Here is a 22,024-nt window from a genome sequence, read left to right as displayed (position 1 = left end):
AATTGATACATGCATACAAATAAGATCATATTCAGCAGATCATAACCTTTCCAATGACACCTCACATGACTAATCTTGCATAAAATACATTATGTATATGTCAATCATATAATAATAATATCACTGAAGAATATGGGATGCAGTGTCATACCTAGTTTACACTGATTCTGTTTAACTCTAATTATATGGGGGCAGGTTTAAAAATGAATTGAGTGAAACAAAATCCATAAATATTGATTTAAAATAATTTAAGGGCATCCATACAAGGTTTTGCACTAGTTTAACTAAGCTGGTTTAAAATCATGCTGTTAGTTAAACCAGAAAAGGTCTATGGGACAAATCCTGCTTACCTTACATAAATAACCCTGCAGAAGTTACTGGCTCTGCTTTTATATATAGGAGAGCAGGTTTTTACCCTAACATTGCAGGAGGAATTTAGGTAGGAAGTAAATATGAATTTGAGCCATGATGCTAGAATTAAACTTATTCTGAAAAAGTGCTATAATTCTCTTGTGAATTAGTGGAAAGACAGGAAATTAATGAGACTGTAGCGCACTAAAATTATACTTGGAATTTATTTACATAGATGGACTATAATTATCCAGTTGGAATTTGATCAGGACATGAGAGTTAACACCTCTGCACTTGTGGAAAAAAAAATCCAGTGCATCAGTCTAAACTAGATCATTATAGAAGCATTTTGTTTTGTTTATAAATATTAGCATACTTGCACTGAATATTATGAAGTATGTTAAAAAAATAGCTTTTAGAATTGTATCTGGATATGTAGTAAGCTTACTAATAAATTACATGTATTTAATCAGTCCTTAAAATTCTATTAGCAGAATGACAATATAAGATTTAAAAAATAAAATTCCATTGAAACCAGTGACATCAGTGAAGTAGAGATGTGTGTGTATATGAAAGGTGTATGAAAGACAATGATGTGCTGCCAGTATTTTAATTAGTGACTTGTATTAATTCTTCCCACCCCTTAACATGCGACATATCCTGCTTCCCAGGGTTGTGAATTCTCACAAAGGTAAGAGTAAGGCCCCATCTACACTGGCAAGTTTGTGCGCAGTAAAGCAGCTTTGAGTGCTGTAACTCCTGAGGTGTACACACTGCCAAGCCACTTAGTGCACAGAAACTGCACAGATGCAGTGCTCTAAAAAAACCCACCTCAACGAGAGGTGTACAGCATTCTGCGCCGGGGCTACAGCACTGCGGTGCCAGTGTAGACACCGTGGTAATTACAGTGCTGCGATTGGCCTCCGGGAGGTGTCCCACAATGCCTGTTCTCACCTCTCTGGCCATCGGTTTGAACTCTACTGCCCTGCCCTCAGGTGACCAACCGTCAGCCTCACCCCATACATTCCTTTGCAAATTTGAAAGTCCCCTTCCTGTTTGCTCAGTGATGATGCAGTGGTCTCAGCACGTCTTTCCAGGTGGCCATGCCTGCTCCACGCACCAGGCGATCCCCCGCTTGGAGCAGTGTCGAGCTGCTGGACCTCATCTGCATTTGGGGAGAGGAGGCAGTGCAGTCACAGCTGTGCTCCAGCTGTCGGAATTATGATACCCGTGGACAGATTTCTAGATGTATGATAGAAAAGGGCGACCGGGACACACTGCAGTGCAGGGTCAAAGTGAAGGAGCGGCGGAATGCCTCCCGTGCCTTGTGGTAGGCGAACGGCTGCTCCGGTGCTGAGCCCACGAGTTGCCAGTTCTACAAAGAGCTCGATGCGATACTTGGTGGTGACCCCACCTCCACTAACCCCTGTGGATACTTCGTTGGCTCACATGCAAGTTGAGAGTGGCCCAAGCTAGGAGGAGGCAATCTTGGATGAAGAGGGGGAGAGGGGAATCAGAGGCAGAGGATGACTCGGAGGCCAGAGATACATGCAGTCAGGAGCTCTTTTCTACCCCGGAGGAGCCCAGCCAGTCACAGCAGTTGGATCTTGGCAAATCGCAAACAGGAGAGGAGGCCCCTGGTAAGTGAATCTGATTTTGGGAATTGCTGAAGCGAGTTGTTGGGGGCAGGAGGGTTGTAGAAAGCAGGCTTGTCTCCCACCTCATGCCTAGTTTGAGTGGTGGAACAAGCTGTTGATACACTCCCTCATTTCACAGGAATCTCTCTCAGAGATCTCCAGGAAACTCTCGTGGAGATACTGGGCAATCCACTCCTGCAGGTTCCTCAGCAGAGCTGCTTTGTTTCTTGCCCCATTAACGATAACTTTCCTGTGCTACCGTGCCGTCATGGGGGGATGGGGATGGATGGGACCATTGCTGCACACAGGCTAGCCACATAGGGTCCAGGGTGGAAGCCGCAGGCTTGGAGAAGACCCTCCCTTGATTCCCTGCTCACCCTTGGCAGCAAGATAACTTCCATAATGATCTCCTCCTGTGGAAAGTGTGGGGATTATCAGGCCCACCCTACAGTGCTGGCTGTCCCCAAGTGCCCAAAAGCCATGTGCCCAGTGTACAGCAGGGTCCAGGAACAGTGATTTACTCTGCCCCTGCGGCTACTCACCATTTTGCGGGTCTTGTGGCTTGTGTGTGCTTGCCTGGGATCAGCCAGTTAGTGCCAGGTGTGTGAGTACTGGCTGTGTTTTAAAGCATTGAAACAGTGTTGTCTGTGTTGCAAACAATACTGCTTCTGTAAAATGTTGCATTTAAACTTCACAGAGATGATCTTGGGAGCACAGCCTCCCTCTTTGTTATCAGCGGCAGAACGGTTGCGAAGAATTAGGAAGCATCCAAGAAAAAGTAAGGAGGACTTTGTGTGAGGTTATGATGCACTCCACCGCCGAGAAAAAGAAATTGAAGGAGTGGCGGAAAAGCGAGAAGAGGGAACGAAAGGAGAATGTGGCATACCAGAAAGAAGCCACGGAGCGGCTCTTAACAGTTATGTAGCACCAAGCAGACACACTCCAGGCGATACTAGCTCTTCAAACTGAGCAGCTCCAGGCCCGCCCTCCCCTGCAGCCACTGTCGCAAAACTCTTTCCCATGCTCCCCCTGCCACACCGCCAACACACTCTTATCAACCTCCTGCCTCCATTCTCTACCTGCAGCATTCCACTCCTCCCTCCTCACAGTCTAGCAGTGTGGACTCCCAATACCCACTGCACCCAACTCCATCCTGCTGCAGTTTGGCCATGCTGAAATACAGCACCTGCTGCATTGTACTCCAAAGGAGAAGGTTGTGTATATCCCCGGATATACACAAATCTGTAGCCATCCTGGGACCCCACCTCCTCTTGAGACCTTCCATTCCCTCCTCCCCTTCTCTGATGATGATTTTTTTCGTTTGACTCTCTCCTCTGGTTGTTGTCTTTCAATAAAATAATTGTGTTCGTTTGAAAGCAATCTTTATTCTATTAAGTGAAAGCAAAAAGAGCACTGCAAAGCAACATACAATTATGTTAAGGCCCCTTCTTGCATCATGTGCACCAACCACCTCCTAGCATTACAAGCACTGCAGTCCTGAGCATAGCAACAAATATTAGTGGCTTTCAGCTTCAAATTGCTGCCTCAAAGTATCCCTGATCCTTATGGCCCCGCGCTGTGCCCCTCCTGGTCTCCGGCTGTTCAAACTCAGCCTCCAGGGGCTGAGCCTCTGTGGTCCAGCCCTGAGTGAAGCTTTCACCCTTCCCTTCATAAATATTATGGAGTGTACAGCACACAGTTATAAGCATAGGAATATTGTTATTGGCCATGTCCAGCTTCCCATACAGGTATCACCAGCGGGCTTTTATACAGCCAAATGCAGAATGACTGTGGAGTGTGCACTTGCTCAGCCAGTTCTTGAACTGCTCCTTGCTGCTGTCAAGTTCCCCCATGTATGGCTTCATGAGCCATGGCATTAAGGGTAGATGGGGTCTCTCAGGATCACAATTGGCATTTTTACTTCCCCTACTGTGATCTTCTGGTCCGGGAAGAAAATCCCTGCTTGCAGCTTCTTGAACAGGCCAATGTTCTGAAAGATGTGTGCGTCATGCACCTTTCCAGATCAGCCTGTGTTAATGTTTGTGAAACGCCCATGGTGATCCACAAGCGGCTGGAGAATCATTGAGAAATACCCCTTGCGATTAATGTACTCGGTGGCTAGATGATCTGGTGCCAGAATTGGAATGTGAGTGCCATCTATCGCCCCTCCGCAGTTAGAGAAGCCCATTTGTGCAAAGTCATCCACGATCTCACGCATATCGCCCGGAGTCATGGTCTTTCGGAGCAGGATGAGATTAATGGTTCTGCACACTTCCATCAACATGACTCCAACGGACGACTTTCCCACTCTGAACTGGTTAGCGACCAAACGGTAGCAGTCTGGAGTAGCCAACTTCCACAGTGCAATCGCCACGTGCTTCTCCAGCGACAGGGCAGCTCTCATTCTCGTGTCCTTGCGCCACAGAGCTGGGGCAAGCTCATCATACAGTCCCATGAATGTGGCTTTCCTCATGTGAAAGTTCTGCAGCCACTGCTCAGCATTCCAGACGTGCATCACGATGTGATTCCACCACTCAGTGCTTGTTTCCTGAGCCCAAAGTGGCAGTCCACTGTGGTCAGCACCTCCGTGAATGCCACAAGCATTCTCGTGTCATAGCTACTACATGTGACGAGATCAATGTCGCACTCCTCTTGCCCTAATGGTTGCCTCCTTACTCTTCCACTGATCTAGCATTGGCCAGATCTCTGTCCATTTTTAAGCATTGATAACTATTGGTTTGACAGCCTTTTCCTTTTTCATAGATTTATAGATTTCTTTTATAAGGCCAGAAGGGACTACTGTGATAATCTAGTCTGGCTTCCTGCATAACACAGACCTTACAATTGTACAACAGTAGAACTTCAGAATTACAAACACCAGAGTTACAAACTGACCAGCCAACCACACACCTCATTTGGAACCAGAAGTATAGAATCAGGGAGCAGCAGACACAAAAACCAAAAAGAAAAGCAAACAAAAATATGCAGTACAGTACTGTTAAACATAAACTACTAAAAAAAAGGAAAAGCAGTATTTTTCTTCTGCAATCTGCATAGTAAAGTATCAAAGCTGTATTAAGTCAAAGTTCAGTTGTAAACTTTTGAAAGAACAAACATAACTTTTTCTTCAGAGTTACAAACATATCAGAGTTACGAACAATCTCCATTCCTGAGGTGTTTGTAACTCTGAGGTTTTACTGTAAGTGATTCCTTCATCCATCCCATAACTTCTGGTTGAACTATAGCATATTTTAGAAAGATTTCCAATCTTCATTTAAAGACATCAAGAGATAGAGAATCTACTATATTACTAAGTAAATTATTCTAGCTGTTAGTGTTAGCTGCCCTCACAGTAACAAATGTGTGCCTTATTTCTAGTCAGATTTTGTCTATCTTCAGCTTTCAGCCACTTGATCTTGTTATGCCTTTGCTTGCTAGTATTAGAAATCTTCTCTTCAGATAAGTTTTTATAGACCATGATGAAGTTACCTCTTAACCTTTTCTTTGTTAAACTAAATAGGTTGATCATCCTCAGTCTGTCACTGTAAGGCAGGTTTTCCAGACCCTGAATGGTCTTTTTTTTAACCCTTTCCATTTTGTCAACACTATTTTTAAAGTATGGACACCAGAAGTGGCCACTGTATTCCATTAATGGTCTCACTAATGCCATATATAGTAGCAATAACCCTACACTATTTCTACTCAACATTCCCCTGTTTATACATCCAAGAATCGCACTATGATCCCACGTCCTTGTGTGAGTCATTGCTTTCCAAAATACAGTGACCCATACTATAAGTGAGATCTATATTGTTTGTTTTTAGATGAATGACTTTTCATTTAGCTTAAAAAATGTTAAGGGAGACCAGTTAACTATGAACTCGAGATTGCTCTGTAGAACTGATTTGTTCTTATATTTACTACTCCAATTTTTGTGTCATTTGCAAATTTTTATCAGCTACGATTTTATATTTTCTTCATTGATAAAGATGCTTAATAGCATTTGGTCAAGAACCAATCCTTGTTAGAATTTTCACTGATACCTTTAGCTTCCCTTATCAATTGTCTGTATTTCATGACAACTAAATTTATAATGATTGCTATCAACTTCCTCCTTTTCCCATTTGCTTTACATATTTGCTTTCACTTCCCTTCTTAACCAGGACGGATTTTTAACTGACAAAGGTATCTTTTGTGATTGTGGAATTGTGATTTGGGGGAGTGGGGTCACCTAGTAAGCTTTTCTTAAACTCCTAATTATCATTCACATTGGGAGGAAAATTTTAAATAAAAATCTATTTTGTTTATACCTGTTTTCAGCTTTGGGAAACTGACCCTATTAAAGAAAGTACCAAGTATACATATTGCTTGTTGGGACCTTATTCTGTTTACATATAACAAATATAATTAGGTTGTTATCACTTGCACCTAGACAACCCCTAACTTTTAATTCAGTAATCAATTCATCTTGGTCTATCAGAATGAGGTCTACTATAGAATTTCCCTGTGTAAAGTGTAATATTGCTTGTGTTAGAAAATCTCTAATTTTAAAAAATTCCAAGCAAGTTTTTCTAGTGACAGCATGAAATCTCCTGCATTTGTTCCCATGATAACCCAGTTTTAGTTTCTAGTCACTATAGATATATGTTTAAAAAGCTGTTCATCCTATTCTCTAGTCTGAGTTGGGAGGTCTATGACAGACTCTCACTGGTACTCCATGTTCTGATTTGTCAGTTGGAACAGGGCTGAACTGTCGAGTACTCTAAAGTAAGGAATGGTATTTTTGATTTAGAACGCCACTCCCTTTCTTCCCATTCTATCCTTCCTAAACAGGGTGTAGCCAGTGATTTTAACATTCCAATTATGTGAATCCTCCCACCATATTTCACTAATACTTACGTTGGTCAATTTCTTTTAATAAATTAGCACTTCTAATTTCTCTTGTTTATTGCCCAAGCTTTTGTACACAGGCATTAGCGGATAGCTCAGTGGTTTGAGCATTGGCCTGCTAAACCCCAGGTTGAGTGTTCAATCCTTGAGGGGGCTGTTTAGGGATCTGGGGATTAGTCCTGCTTTGGGTAGGGGGTTGGACTAGATGACCTCCTGAGGTCCCTTCCAACCCTGATATTCTATGATTAGAAAGGACTAAATCCACCAAGATACTTGTAGGTGCTTAAACCCTGTTTTAGGTGCCACAAGTACTCCTGTTCTTTTTACAAAATCCCTGTTCATCTGTTGCCTAATCCTGTAGGTGCCTAAACTCACTCAGTGCCTACTTTTTCAAGGTAAAAGCTCCCCTTGTGCCTCACTTTCAGCCTCTGGGCTTGCATACTGCTGCCTCACTTCGGGTATTCAGATGCTTATCTTCCGCCTGTGCCCAGCCCAATTTATAAACCAGAGAAGATAGGCCGAAGAGCATATATCCCACATGTGGGACCTGATCTATTAGGCATGCTGTGAACATGCCTAACTGGTTCAGACACCATTCAAAAATGTATCCAAAAGAGGAAATGGGGCTGTCAACCTCATAACTTTTAGCCCAGCGGGGTGTGGGAGATCCAAATTCAATGTACCCCTCTGCCTGATGAGAAGGGACACACCCTGTTCAAATCCTACCTTTCAGGAGGATGCCCTAAACCACTGAGCTATGGGATATTCTGATGTGGTGTTCTATCAGTCTCTTCATTTAAAGCTGTTCCACTTTTGCTAAATAAAGAGTCATTGGAGCAGGGGGGCTGGACCCTAAGTCTCCTGCTTCCCGTGGATGCCCTGACCACAAAACTATAAAATCATTCTCACTCACTCTGACCCAATTACTATTTAATTTTTGAATCCAAAAGTGGAACAGCTTCCACAGGAGAGGCGGAGGGCTCCTCAACACACACATACATGCATCCCTATAGCCCAGAGGGGCTGACTTTGTGGGTGCTGTGGGGCTGGAGCACCCACGTGGAAAAATTAGCAGGTGCTCCGCACCCACCGACAGCCAAGCTCCCCCTGCCCCTACCTCGCTCCTCCCAGTGCTTCCCACCCGCCGCTTAACAGCTGTTTGGCGGTGCTTAGGACTTTCCAGGAAGGAAGGGGAGGAGTGGGGACATGGCATGCTCGGGGGAGGAGGAGGTAAAGAGGAAGGGCAGGTGCAGAGACTTGGCGAAAGGGGGTGGAATTGGGGTGGGATGAGGGTGGGGCACGGCCAGGGATGCAGCAGGGGTTGGGTGGGTGATGAGCATTCATGAGGACAGTCACCTAACAGGTGGGAGACACCTCTTCAAATCCTGTCTAGTGTCTCCCCAGCAAGCAGAGAGTGGGAATCAAATCTGGGACTCTCACATAAAAGTTCTTACCTATGGACTGAAAGCTATAACATTGGTGGAACCTGCATTACTTCCTTCTCTGGTGTTTCCTGCACAAAGCATATTAGATTCCTAAACTGTCTGACTCCAGCAGAGGGGTTCCTAGCTGTGGATTGCAGAAGAGATAGGTGCTTCCCTGCCGTCCAAACTTAAATGTTTAACTCTGTGAGGAGGCAGCATTTTGGACACACCCCTTGCACCAAATGCACACATGCACAACCTGCCCATGGGACAGTTAATCATAGATGCTGCATTGAGTGCAATAAACTGGATAGTCCCCACTCCGTTGCTGGACTTCTGCCTGTATTCTCCTTTTACTCCTGTAGCACGTTCCTTTGTTGATGTTTGTTTTTATTGGAGTGGTTTTGGCCTTAAGTTTAAAGAACATTAAGTGCATCTAGCCCACCCTCAGTAGCCTGCCCCTTGGTTAAGGGTTAATAGTTAAAGGGCTTAGGGATGAAAGTCTCATTAAGAAGCTTTCAGCCTTGCCTGCTAGGCTCAGTGCACAGTCCCCAAACAAACAGAGCACACAATATATTTCAGTCAGGCAGCAAGCACACCACAAACACACTACAGACAATGAACTTACCCCAAGAGTCACGTAATCACTCCTCCTTCACTTGGAGAACTCCCTTGCAAAACTCCAGTTAGCTTTAGCTGCTCCTGTTCGTTAGCTCCTCTGGTAGTTTAGGAGGGAGCTTTTTAAAGTCCTGGTCTTCCTGAATATCCCCAGCTCCTGGTTAAGGGTTGATGGGTGCTAAAGGGCTTAGGGATCCCATTGCTGTTCTGGTAACTTTCTAGGTATCCAATCCCCAAGTCTCTTTATGGATCTGGGCCAAGATCCTTTACTTTGATAGCACCTGAGGCTGAATTATGTTTGTGTATTTGTACTGTCTTTATCCCTTAACCTTTGCTGCCTTCCTGCATATTTCTGCCTCAGTGACACTGAATATTATGAGTAGCAGTATGTTTGTGGTGCCCAAAGGCCCCAATGAAGAACAGGGATCACATGCATTATGTGCTGTACAATCATATGCTCTGTGACCTGAAGAATTTACAGACTTGTTTTCAAATCTCAGATTAATATTTTTGTCTCCCTTGGCTACACCACTGAATTGTTCTTTTCATGTGTGAAGTGTAAATGATCTAACTCTGTCAAATGTTTTTACAGTTTGTGTGAAAGATGCTTTAGTAAGAGTCTCTGATCCTTCAAGCACTTACTCACAGAAGTAACTTTATGCACATGACTAATTCCATTGAGTTCAGTAGGACTAGTCATGTGAGAATAGTCCCTCAGTGGAAATTCAATGGGACAACTCACCTGAAAAAAATGACTACCTATACCAGTTTGTAGGGTTAGGCACTAAAGTCTCAGTCCTGCAAACATACATATATGTAACTTTACTTAGCTAAACTTTCTATCAGTATGACTCAAGCTTTACAGAGAGGCAAAGTAAAAACATTGGAAAAAATAATGACATTTAATAAGAATGTATGTATATAAATATTGATGCTTGATAATGAACGAAAGAGACTGATTTTTCAAATCTGCTATGAAACTTAATTGTGGTTGTCCTGTTTTGAATAACTTTTTTAAATGTCTTCCTACATTAAATATTTACATTGATCAAAATTAAAAGCACATATTTAAATATCAAAATCATCTATTTTAATTCACAAAATAACATTAAGGAAGCAAGGCACTGCGGTTGGCTGTAGTTAACATGGTGCTGCAGTTGGCATCTAATGTAAATTGTGGCTGTTTACTTGTCTCCTCTCCAGCCATCCTAGTAGCATGATTAATACCTCATTACAACAAGCCCCCCTACACTGAGCACACAGATTAGAAAGGTGGAAAAGTTTGGCCCTGGACTCTGAGCCGTCTGAGCCGAACTACAGCTAGGATGTGGGGAGCATCTCACTTTGCAGTGGTGGACATAAAATAGCTGATGCTATCAACTGCAGCAAGGGCAGGTCCAGTCCAGGCTCAGACATACTTTTCAACCTGCCAGATGCAGGCTCCCTAATGCGATAAAGGCCCAAAATGAGGGATGTTCAGCTCCCTACCTGTAGGACAATTATAGAGGTGCAATTACTTTTTGGTGTAGATAATTCTTTCTATCACTACATCTTCATGGCTCCTTATAGTCTGATGTAAATAATTCTTAACCATAAAAGTGAGCAGGACCACCCGGTGTGTAACTGTGGGGTTCATATAATAAGTGACACCCCTTTGAGTGAGGAGAGGGAAATTGGGAGGTCAAAGCTGCTGTGCGCCTAGGCGAGGGCCCGTGAGGCAAGGCAAAGCTAGGAGCAGCGACAGGCCCTGCACCGACGGGGGGGCAGGGGCCGACGAGGAGGCTTGTGAAACCCGCTCTCCGCCCTCCCTGCCACTGATCCCCGTCGGCGGGCCCCGCACCACCTCGCACAGGACGATGCGGACCCGCCCTGTGCGAGGGGAGGCCATGGCGATGCGCTCAGCGCCGAGCGGGAATTTCCGGCTCCCGCCGGCCCCGCCCCAATATTGGCCTGGGCTGCCCAGGAGACCGCAGGGCGGGGAGCGGAAGGGCAGCAGCCGGGCAGGTAGCGCCGCGACCAATCCGAAGTGGAACCGGGGACCAGGTATGGGCGGGGCATGATGGGTGGCCCCACCCCGTTCGCCATCGCGGCTGCGCCAATCAGCGACCGAGGCTGCGCCCTGCGCCCTCCCCCCTCGTGTGACTCAGTGTTTAGGGTGGGAGCGCGGCGCGCGCTGGGAGCATGGGCTGAGCGAGGGAGGGGCCACCTGAGAGGGCAGAGCCGCTCGAGCCGGCGCCAGCTGCGACACTGCCTCGCCGCCTACGGCCGGGCCATGGGGGCGCGGGGGGCCGCGGAGTGAGGGGTCGGGAGCGCGGCGAGGCGGCGGTCATGTCGCAGGCGCTGGTCCCCCCGGAGACTCGGAAGTTCACCCGGGCGCTCAGCAAGCCGGGCACGGCGGCAGAGCTGCGGCAGAGCGTCTCCGAGGCTGTGCGGGGCTCCGTGTTCGTGGTAAGAGCCCGGCCGGGTAGGGACTGCAGATACTATTCCCCCCCCCACCCCCGGTTGGGCGGCTGCGGGGACAGTGCTCGTCTCTTCCCGCACAGGGGCCGGGGCGCATCCCCGCAGGGGTGAGCGGGAGCCAATCGTCTCCCCCGCCACCACGGAGCTCTCTCCGCAGGGCACCGGGGCCTGATGCTACCGCCGAGCTCCCCGCATCAAGAGAGCTCCGACGCCCGCGGCGGGAGGGAGCCGCCGGGCTGTCACGGAGCGGGGCTTGCCCCTGGCTCGCGGCGGGGCGCGCGCCTCCTGTTGGGCCACGGCTCTGGCCCGGGCTGAGGTGTCGGTGTGGCCCGGTGGAGAGCCAGCCAGGGACGCTCCCTGTGTGGGTGGGGGGCGCGGCGGGGCTGTCCGCCGGCACAGCGCTGGGAGTCGCCGCCGCGCTCCTCGGTGCGGCTGCAAACTTCCATCCAGTCACAGCGCGTTTCCGTAGCGCTGTGCGTTGCGTGGAAGTCTGTGGGTGTGTCTGAAGAATCGGTACGAAAGGAGGGGCGATGGCACTTTGTATGCCCTCCTCACCACGGTAACGCGTGTGGTGGGTCGTTCCTCTTCATCTGTGTTCTGAAATCTTCCTAACCCGGGAATTAAACCCAGACGTATCAGCGATGAGGTTGTAATCAAACGGGGTCTCATGGGGGTTCAGTAACTACTCTGTGGAATCTGACTGGAAGGAAGCAAAGCTAGGCTGTGTTCTGTCACTGAAGCCCCCGCTAAGTCCTGGTCTACACTACAGGTTTATGTCACTAAAATTACATCATTCAGGGGTGTGGAAAATCCATGTCCCTGAGCAATGCACTTATACCAATTTTGAGCCTCAGTGTAGATAGTTATCAGGAGGGTTTCCCCTGTCCACATAATTACTGCCTCTGGGGGACGTGGAGTAGGTACGTGATGGGAGAAGCTCTTCTATCGGCATAGGTAGTTTCTTCACTAAACACTACAGTGGCAGTGCTGTACCAGTGTAACTATGCCACCTCAGTGCTGTAAGTGTAGACAGGCCCTAAGGCACTTTGGTCATGTTAACTTTTTGTTGCTCAGGGTTATGAAAAAATACCCCCTTTAACGAAAAAGGTTTTAATGACGAAAAGCACCAGTGTGGATAGTGCTCCTGGTGACAAATCTATGGCTCCACGGCAATAAAGAGCAGTTACACAGTGCACCTTAAAATGGTGCAGCTGCAGGGCCAAGCCATTGTAAGGTGCACGGTGTAGACGTAGCCTTAGTCACTTAATCTCTCTGCCTCCTTTTCTCCAGCTTTAAAACGGGGACAGTAATGCTTACCTATCATTGTAAAGTGTTCCTGTATCTACAATTGAAAAAGCATCATAATACCCATCTACTCATTCTACAAATTAAATCCTATTTTTTTTGTAACTACCAGGGTAACAAACTGATGAACCCCCTTAGTCATTGTTTAGCAGTTTCTCCTTTGAGTAGTTCCACTGACTCCAAATGGGACTACTTGGAGTAATAAGGTATAAGGTAACGTATTAAAAACGTATCTTTTCCTAGTGAACACAAGGGCAGTCAGGACTTAATAGTGCTGCTTGTTCCCACAATCCCAGCATCACTGATTGCGCTGAAAGGGTCAGCAGAAAAATAGTTGCTGTTGAATTTTATCTTAAGAACATAAGAACGGCCATACTGCATCAGATCAAAGATCCATCTAGCCCAGTATCCTGTCTAACAGTGGCCAGCCAAGTGCCCCAGAGGGAATGAACATAACAGGTAATCATCGCCCATTCCCAGCTTCTGGCAAACGGAGGCTAGGGACACTATCTCTGCCTGTTCTGGCTAATAGCCGTTGATGGACCTATTCTCCATGAAGTTATCTAGTTCTTTTTTGAACCCTGTTATGGTCTTGGCCTTCACAACATCCTCTGGCAAAGAGTTGTACAGGTTGACTGTGCATTGTGTGGAAAAAAATACTTCCTTTTGTTTGTTTTAAACCTACTGCCTATTAATTTCATTTGGTGACAACTACTTTGTGTGTTATGAGAAGGAGTAAATAACACTTCCTTATTTACTTACTCCACAGCAGTCATAATTTTATAGCCCTCTATCATATCCCCCCTTAGTCCTCTCTTTTCCAAGCTGTAAAGTCCCAGTCTTATTAATCTCTCCTCATATGGAACCCGTTCCATACTCCTAATGATTTTTGTTGCCCTTTTCTGAATCTTTTTCAATTCCAATATATCTTTTTTTAGATGGGGTGACCATATTTGTATGCAGTATTCAAGATATTGGCATATATAGAGATGGATTTATATAGAGGCAATATGATATTTTCTGTCTTCTGATCTTTCCCTTTCTTAATGATTCTGAACATTCTGTTAGCTTTTTTGACTGCCACTGCACTTTAAGTGGATGTTTTCAGAGAACTATCCATAGTAACTCCAAGATCTTTCTTGAGTGGTAACAGCTAATTTAGATCCCATCGTTTTATATGTATATTGTGGATTGTGTTTTCCAATGTGTATTACTTTGCGTTTATCAACGTTGAATTTCATCTGTCATTTTGTTGCCTAATCACACAGTTTGAGATCCTTTTGTAGTTCTTCGCAGTCTGCTTGGGACTTAACTGTCATCTGCAAATTTTGCCACCTCACTGTTTACCCCTTTTTCCAGATCATTTATGAATATGACTGGTCCCAGTACAGACCCGTGATGGACACCACTATTTATCTCTCTCCATTCTGAAAACTGGCGATTTGTTCCTACCTTTTGCTTTCTATCTTTTAACCAGTTACCAATCCATGAGAGAACCTTCCTTCTTATCCCATGACTGCTTGCTTTGCTTAAGAGCTTTTGGTGAGGGACCTTGTCAAAGGCTTTTTGAAAATCTAAATACACTATATTCACTGGATCTCCCTTGTCCACATGCTTGTTGACCCCCTCAAAGAAGTCTAGTAGATTGGTGAGGCATGATTTCCCTTGACAAAAGCCGTGTTGACACTTCCCCAACAAATCATGTTCATCTGTGTCTGATAATTCTGTTCTTTACTATAATTTCAACAAGTTTATCTGGCACTGAAGTTAGGCTTACCAGCCTATAATTACCTGGATTGCCGCTGGAGCCTTTTTAAAAAATTGGCGTCACATTAGCTATCCTCTAGTCATCTGGTACAGAAGCTGATTTAAATGATAGATTACATACCACAGTTAGTCATAATTGTTGGTGTTGAAATTAATGGAAGAAGTTAATCTGTCTGAGAGCTACTTTTTCAGAAAGTTTAAATATATGAGAAGATAGCACTACATTAGTACATGTTTAGAAGACTTCTTTGCAACCAGAAGGACTAAAACTTGTAAAAAGAGCTTGTATTCTGCAGTAACTTTTAGGATCAGCAAATACATGTCATACCAGCTCAGTCTGACTCTAGCCAGTGCTTTTTGCACATGGCTATACTAATGGTATAACAAGGAATGTTTTTGATGGTGAGTTGGTATAATAGTTTTTGAATTAAAAGAAAGAACAAACTTTACCATACACAGTATGTTTGTGGCTCTTCACCACCTGGTTAATTTACAGAATAAATTTCCTCTTCCACTCTTCCTCTTTTGATTCTTCTGTTAAATCACTCCTTTCTCCTTATTCTTTTCCTCCTCTTTACCATTGTGAAGTCCATCTTGCTAACCCTTCACTACGGTTAACTGGAGCATCTGATTCCTCTATTCTTGTACCCAGGCTGTTTAACAACTCTGGAGAAACGCCTGTGATCATGGGACTTTCCTCCATTTACAAATTAGTTCTTTTTCTCCTTCAGTTCTGCTATGTTCCTTGTCAAGCAGAATTATTTTTTCATTAATTGAATTCCACATCCACCTTCAGCTTTTGAAGAGAGGAGATTGGTGGATATCATGCTCTTTGTCAATGCATTTTTTTTTGGAGACTGACTGTGTCTGCCATGATCTATCTTTCTCTCTGTCACTGATTTTTTTCTTGCCTGCTATCCTTTAATCCCTCTACCTGTCATTTGAACATCAGCTGCTTCAACCACACTGTGATCAACCACACTGTCCCCTGCAGAAGTCACAGAGGTGGTGGAAAGTCACGGAATCTGTGACTTCTGTGACAGACACGTAGCCCTATTCATAAATGACCTGGAAAACGGGGTGAACAGTGTGCTGGCGAAGTTTGCGGACATTACAAAGTTACTCAAGATAGTTTTAAGTCCAAAGTTGACTGCAAAGAGTTACTAATGGATCTCACAAAGCTGGGTAACAAAATGGTAGATGAAATTCAATGTTGCCAAGTGTTAAGGAACGCATATTGGAAAAAATAATCCGGGGTATATATACAAAATAATGGGGTCTAAATTAGCTGTTACCACTCAAAAGAATGATGTGGAGTCGTTATGGATGTTTCTCTGAAAACATCTATTTAATGTACAGTGGCAGTCGTCAATGTTAGGAACCAGTAAGAAAGGGATAGATGATAAAATGGAAAATATCATAATGTCATTATATAAATCCATGGTACTCCCACACCTTTAATACTGCATGCACTTCTGGTTGCTCCATCTTAAAAAAAAAAAAAAAAAAAAAAAAAAAAAAAAAAAAAAATTTAGAAAAGGTGCAGAGAAGGGCAACAAAAATGATTAAGATTATGGAATAGCTTCTGTCTGAGGAGCTCTTAAAAGACTGGAACCGTTCAACTTAGAAAAAAGATGACTAAGGTTGGATATGATAGAGGTCTATTAGATTGGGAATCTTATGGAGAAGGTGTATAAGGAAGTATTATTTATTCCTTCACATAAAGCAAGAACTGGAGATCACCCAATGAAATTAATAGGCAGTAGTTTGAAAACTAAAATAAGGAAGTACTTCACACAAGGCACAATCAACCTGTGGGACTCCTTGCCAGGGCATGTTGTGAAGACGAAAAGTATAACCTGGTTCAAAAAACTATAAGTTCGTGGAGGATAGGTCCATCGGTGACTATTAGCCAAGATAATCAGGGACACAACCTCATGCTCTGGGTGTCCCTGAACCTCTGGCTGCCAGAAGCTGGGACTGGACAGCAAGGAAAGGACCACTCAAAATTACTCTGTTCTGTTCATTCCCTCTGAAGTGTCTGGCACTGGGCACGGTCAGAGACTGAATACTGGGATATATGGACCACTGGTTTAACCCAGTATGGTTATTTTTTTATATCCTGCATAGTAATTTAGTGATGGCTTTATGATCTAGGGCCTGGGTGCTCTTGCGGCTAGCTGGACCTAATTTCTGCAGTATTTTAGTGCATCAGTTTGGAAATTCTGCTGCAGCTGGAGGTAAATTCAAAAGTATAGTTTATCAAATTAAATATAAAAATAGTGATATTGATACTATTTTGATATTAAATGAACTTTTACTCTGTCCTTCTGTTTTCAGCATGCTTCAGCCCTGTATTAGCATAATGTTCATTATGCATAATGTTCTTAAGGTTTTCCACTAAAATGAGGCGCATAAATTCTTCAGAAATTGCTTGTTCGTGTTTGATTAGGAGGTAAAACTTCCACCTGACCCTTGCAATTAAGGTTTTTCAAGCTTTCGCCCTTAATTTTACAGTGCATTTGAAAGGTAACTGGTCACAAGTGTGGTGGATTAATGAAACATCCTTTATGTTCTGCTGATAAAATGTTGTGCCCTATATTAGGGGACTTAAGTGTTTGTAAATGAAATATATTTGCTCATTCTGAGAATGTGGTCAACGTTTAAAACAACATGAAGTACATTGGGGTTGAGGGTGGAAGAAGACAACATCTAACATGGAATTGCTGTACTTTCACTCCAGTATGCTTATAGCATCAATAGGTTTCAGACACTTGGTCAATAAAACAGCCCTTTTCTAGCTTGTGTTAATTTAACTCAGTTTCCAACTTAACTTTTTGCAGATGCATGTCACTGGCTGACCTTTCATAAGCTAAATAAATGAGACCTCACTTGATATTTTCTTAATTTAGTTTTAAACTCAACTTTTCCTAATGGTTACAATAAAAAAAATCTTCTCTGATTGTCTAAACTGAGTTACTTTATTATAGTAGTGAAGAACCAAATGAGAGGCTATCTCTACACTGTAGAGCTTGGTCAACATAAGTTATGATACCATACAGCCACCAACTTCTGTATCACTTGTGTGCATGCATACTTGGCTACTTGTGTTGGTGTTGTGCATACACACCACTAGTGGTTGCGTTGATAGAAAATGTGGCGTGCCAGTGTGCCCTGTGCTATTGTCTGGTGCAGTGCCATGTGGGACATTTTGCAGTAATTTGCCCAAGGATTTTTGGTTCAGGTTCCCACAGTGTCAGTCTCCATCTCATAATGCTTGTTCATCCCATTATTTGCACACCATTTTTTAAAACTCTGACAATCCCATATGCTACTTTACAGCCTCTGCCATCTCTCAGGCAGAAGTATGGACCCTGCTGAGACCCGTGCAATTCTTATGACTGTTGGTAATGTAAGATGTGCAGTTCTCTTGTATTTGTAGAACTTCATTGAGTACTACTATAATTGGCTATGTGAGGAAGAGGAGTTACTCAACCACCATGACACGTTGCTGATGGGTAGCACATAAATATGTCTGGCTGCTGTTGGCATTCAGGTGGTAGCTCCCCGTTGTTGTTCGCTGCTTTTGGGCTGAGAAACAAGGATTGCATTGTAATGTAGGTTTGGGATGACAAGCTGTGGTTGCAGAACTTTTTTGGATGTGAAAAGGCCACTGTGATAGGTTATGCCCTTTAGGAAGCCACCTGATATGCTAAGATACTACTGAGTCTACCTGTTCTGCCAGCATGAACCCCCTTTAACTGGTCTTGCTGGGTTAGGCTCACAAGCCTCTTCCAGCCAAGCACACAGACAGGGCCACGCCCAGCTACAGATCAGCTCTGGGAAGACTCAGCTTAAGGGACTTGTGCCAACACTCTAGTGCTCACTCCTTTTAAGGCAGGCCTGCACAACTCGTAAAGCGGCGAGGGCCATATTACTCCAAAGAAAACAGCTGAGGGCCGAACCCCCCCGGCCTTGCTGAATCCCCCCCTCAGCGCTACCCAGCCCCCCGAAACACAACACCCCTCTCAGTGCCGCCCGCCCCGCGGAAACAAACCCTCCTTTCCCAGCACCACTGGGGAAGGGGGGCAGGGATAGCTCAGTGGTTTGAGCATTGGCCTGCTAAACCCAGGGTTATGAGCTCAGTCCTTGAGAGGGCCACTTAGGGATCTGGGACAAAAATCAGTCCTTGGTCCTACTAGGGAAGACGGGGGGTTGGACTCAATGACCTTTCAAGGTCCCTTCCAGTACTAGGAGATAGGATCTCTCCATTAATTTAAAAAACAGCAGTATTGAACCTTTGTAATATGTTATAGTGGGCTCCTAAGGTAGTATAATTAAAGTAAAAGAAAAATGTCTTTTTGCTAGAAGTAGAATAAGATCTTCCCCCCCACTTTGTAATCAATTGCCCTGTTGAATGAATGAGATAGGCATGGTAGGCAGCACCTACAGCCAGCTGCAACCCTTGGAGAGGGGATGGGATCGGAGCCAGACCAGATCAGTAGACCAGGTCAGCCATCAAGTCACTGCTTGCTTCCTCAACCCCCCTCCCGCACCGCCGGCTCACCTGCACCTCCGCCACTGTCTGCCCGCTTGCCTCCTCAGCCCCCCCCCTCCCCTGCTGCCAGCTCGCCTGCCCCTCCACCCCTGCCCGCCCGCTTGCCTCCTTAGTCCCCACCCCCTCGGCTCACCTACTCACCCCCCGCCACTGCCCACTCACCTCCTTGGCCCCCCTCCCTCACCTGCTGCTTGCCTACTCACCCCCCGCGGGCCGCACAGTGAGCCCACCTCCTCACCCCATGCAGGCTGCACAGTAAGCCCACACGGGCCGCATGTTGTGCAGGCCTGTTTTAAGGGATACAAACCCAAAGGTTTTATGAACTTCGTCTCCTCCCTCAAAATGGAGGAAGGTATGCGCAACTTCTCGACCCCCTACTTGGAAATTACAGAAACTGGGTTATATTATAAACACACTTTATTAACTACAAAAGACAGATTTTAAGTAGTAAAATGGGTAGCAAACAGAACAAAGCAGATAACTAAGCAAATGAAACCAAACATGCAAACTAAGCTGGTTTCACAAAAGAAATTGATTACAAATAGTATTTCTTACCCTAGATATTGTTTCAAGCAGATTACAGAAAATCTTGAAAGGCAGCTGCACTGGTCTCATCTTGAGACCTCGGGTATTATTACTCACAAGCTAGGCGCCCTTCCAGTTAGGGCTCAGTCCTTCTCACCCCCATACCCCCATCCAGTTCTTGCTTCCAGTTGTTTCTCAGTGTCTCTTTGGGTGGGCAGGCAGGTGAGAACTTTGTCACGCCACTGCCTTATATAGCTCTTGTGTAAGGCAGGAACCCTTTGTCTTATAGTGGAAAACCACTGGCATTCCAAAAGGCGGAGAGGGGTATGCAGTACCAGGTGACTCAGACCCACCTCTCTGCATGGCTGTGGCAGCCATTGCTCATAAGCTGTCTCCAGGGTCCACAGGAAGACTAAGCTCTTTCACAGTGCATTGTCTCCGCTATTGGCCCATTAGACCTGTCTGTTTTTTCCATTGTTGTAGCTGAAGTGCTGGTTGGGGTGACACCCAAAGTAACACATTTGAAATATAGATACATACCTACAATTCCTAACTTCAGATACAGAAATGATACAGGCATACAAATTGGATAATTACATTCAGTAAATCGTGACCTTTCCAATGATATTTTACATAAGCCATCTTGCATAAAGTACATCTCATTTATGTCATATTCATATCATAAGCATATTTTCATAAGGAATACGGAATGTAATGTCACAGCCACATTCTTAGGTCTGCGTGCCAAACTTGCTGCAGCACAGGGATGCAAGAATGAGAGCTGCATTGACTGTGGAAAAGTGAGTGGTGATAATGCTCTGGAAGCTTGCAATGCTGGATTGCTGTTGGTCAGTAGGCAATCAGTTTGGAGTTGGGAAATCCATGGTGAAGGCCGTTGTCATCCAAGTAAGCAAGGCTATTATGTGTATCCTGCTGCACAGGACTGACTCTCTTGGCAATGTGCAGGAAGTAGTGGATAGATGTGCAGGAAGGGGTTTCCAAACTGCGGTGGAGCAATAGAAAGCATACCCTATTCTGGCACCATCCCAACTTCCCCATAAGCATGTGAACAGAAGGTGATACTTTTTCATGATTATGTAAATGCTAATGGATCCACTGGGAACACTTCATTGTTATGGGTGGATTACTGACTCCCATTTTGAATTCTGTAATGTGGCAGTTATGCTTGATGTAAACTAATAAATGAATTCTGAGTTTCTAAAAGTAGAACTTTACTTGCATTTGAACTTTGTTTCCTGTACACAATATTCAAGCTAAAAGCATTTTAGCAGCATTGTGATAGGGCAACCCATACTTTAAAAACCCAAGTAAACAAGAACCATTTATTTTTATGTATTTAAGAACATATTATAATCCTTCAGTAGTGTTACAAAACATGTAGTGCATTGTGGCTGATCCTGTGGTTTTCACATCAGTGTATATGTAGCCGTGGTTCTTGTTTTCCCCAGGTGTTGAGTGGTAGAGGTGAGGGTTGAAACCTTGCTGCTACCTGTTGTGGGGCATAGGTGGCAGTGACCATGGAATTTTCCCTGCATTTTAGATACGTAGGTCAATGCTTTGCAGCATCTGAGTTCGTTGCATGAACAAACCCATGATGTTCTGGTGCACTTCCTGCTGCGCCTCTTAGTCCCTGTGCCTCTCCTGAAGCAGCCATTCTCCAATTGTGGTCCTTTTCCATGGTCATAGACATGTGGTCTTCCAAGACCTGTGTTCATGGCCAGTAGCTGAAGAGGACTGGAAGATTTTGCACAACAGGTTCCTGGGCTACTTATTTCTCCACCTGATCAGAGTCAGATGTTTGGCAGATGTAGAGGGGGCACCTCAAGGCCACCACACTAGAGGCTGCTGATGAAATACGCCATTAGATTTATAGTCACAACAGAAAGGGAAAGATAAGTCTCAAAACTCCCTTATTATTCCTGTAAATATCTTAAGTGCTAATTGGGTATGAGCATAGGCAAGTGTGGTGAATATTGTCAATATTTTTGCAGTAAGTGGTTATCTGGCTGATATCTCACTCCTGGTGGTGTCAGGCAGAGAGAACCCAGCTGGTACTCTGTCTTGAAGCTACCTGGGCCTGTATGCTGCTAGCCTGCTTATGGAAATGGTACCAGCAGAGCTCATTGCAGAATGGGATGGGAAAGTCTCCTATTGTGTGGAGAGGGGGAGAAAACAAGGCTGCCTTCCTTATAAATGTTCAGGAGAGGATTGCAAAGTATCTTAATGAAAACTTCATCAAGATCTCTCAGGAGTATAAAAGGGACATTCCTATTAAGACAAACAAAGTACACTGCTTGGGCCCTGTGTCTAGCCAAACAAGCTAACAGGAATGGAGAATTGGATGCCACCTCTATCTCTGAGCATAGGACATTGTATAATTTGGATTGCCATACTAACTTTTTAAAACTTATTTTTAATACTTTACAAGTAAAGTAAGCAATCAAAAATCAATGCATTTGTTCTCTAAA

At 44.7% G+C, this 22,024-nt stretch overlaps 1 protein-coding gene across 4 annotated transcripts in view; it reads left to right on the top strand.

Moving 5' to 3' along the window:
• The first annotated feature begins 11,139 nt into the window (after nucleotides 1–11,139).
• DOCK9 (dedicator of cytokinesis 9) overlaps nucleotides 11,140–22,024 on the top strand; it is a 319,963-nt gene continuing 309,078 nt past the window's right edge. For all 4 annotated transcript variants that reach the window (XM_054012624.1, XM_054012570.1, XM_054012629.1 and 1 more), the window contains exon 1: nucleotides 11,140–11,368. In XM_054012624.1, the coding sequence (XP_053868599.1) occupies nucleotides 11,249–11,368 (120 nt within the window). In that variant the 5' untranslated portion in view covers nucleotides 11,140–11,248. The remainder of the gene's footprint in view (nucleotides 11,369–22,024) is intronic.

This window comes from Malaclemys terrapin, chromosome 1 (genome assembly GCF_027887155.1).
Source record: "Malaclemys terrapin pileata isolate rMalTer1 chromosome 1, rMalTer1.hap1, whole genome shotgun sequence".
NCBI classification, from domain to species: domain Eukaryota; kingdom Metazoa; phylum Chordata; order Testudines; family Emydidae; genus Malaclemys; species Malaclemys terrapin.
This window is presented reverse-complemented; position numbering and strand designations above follow the sequence as displayed.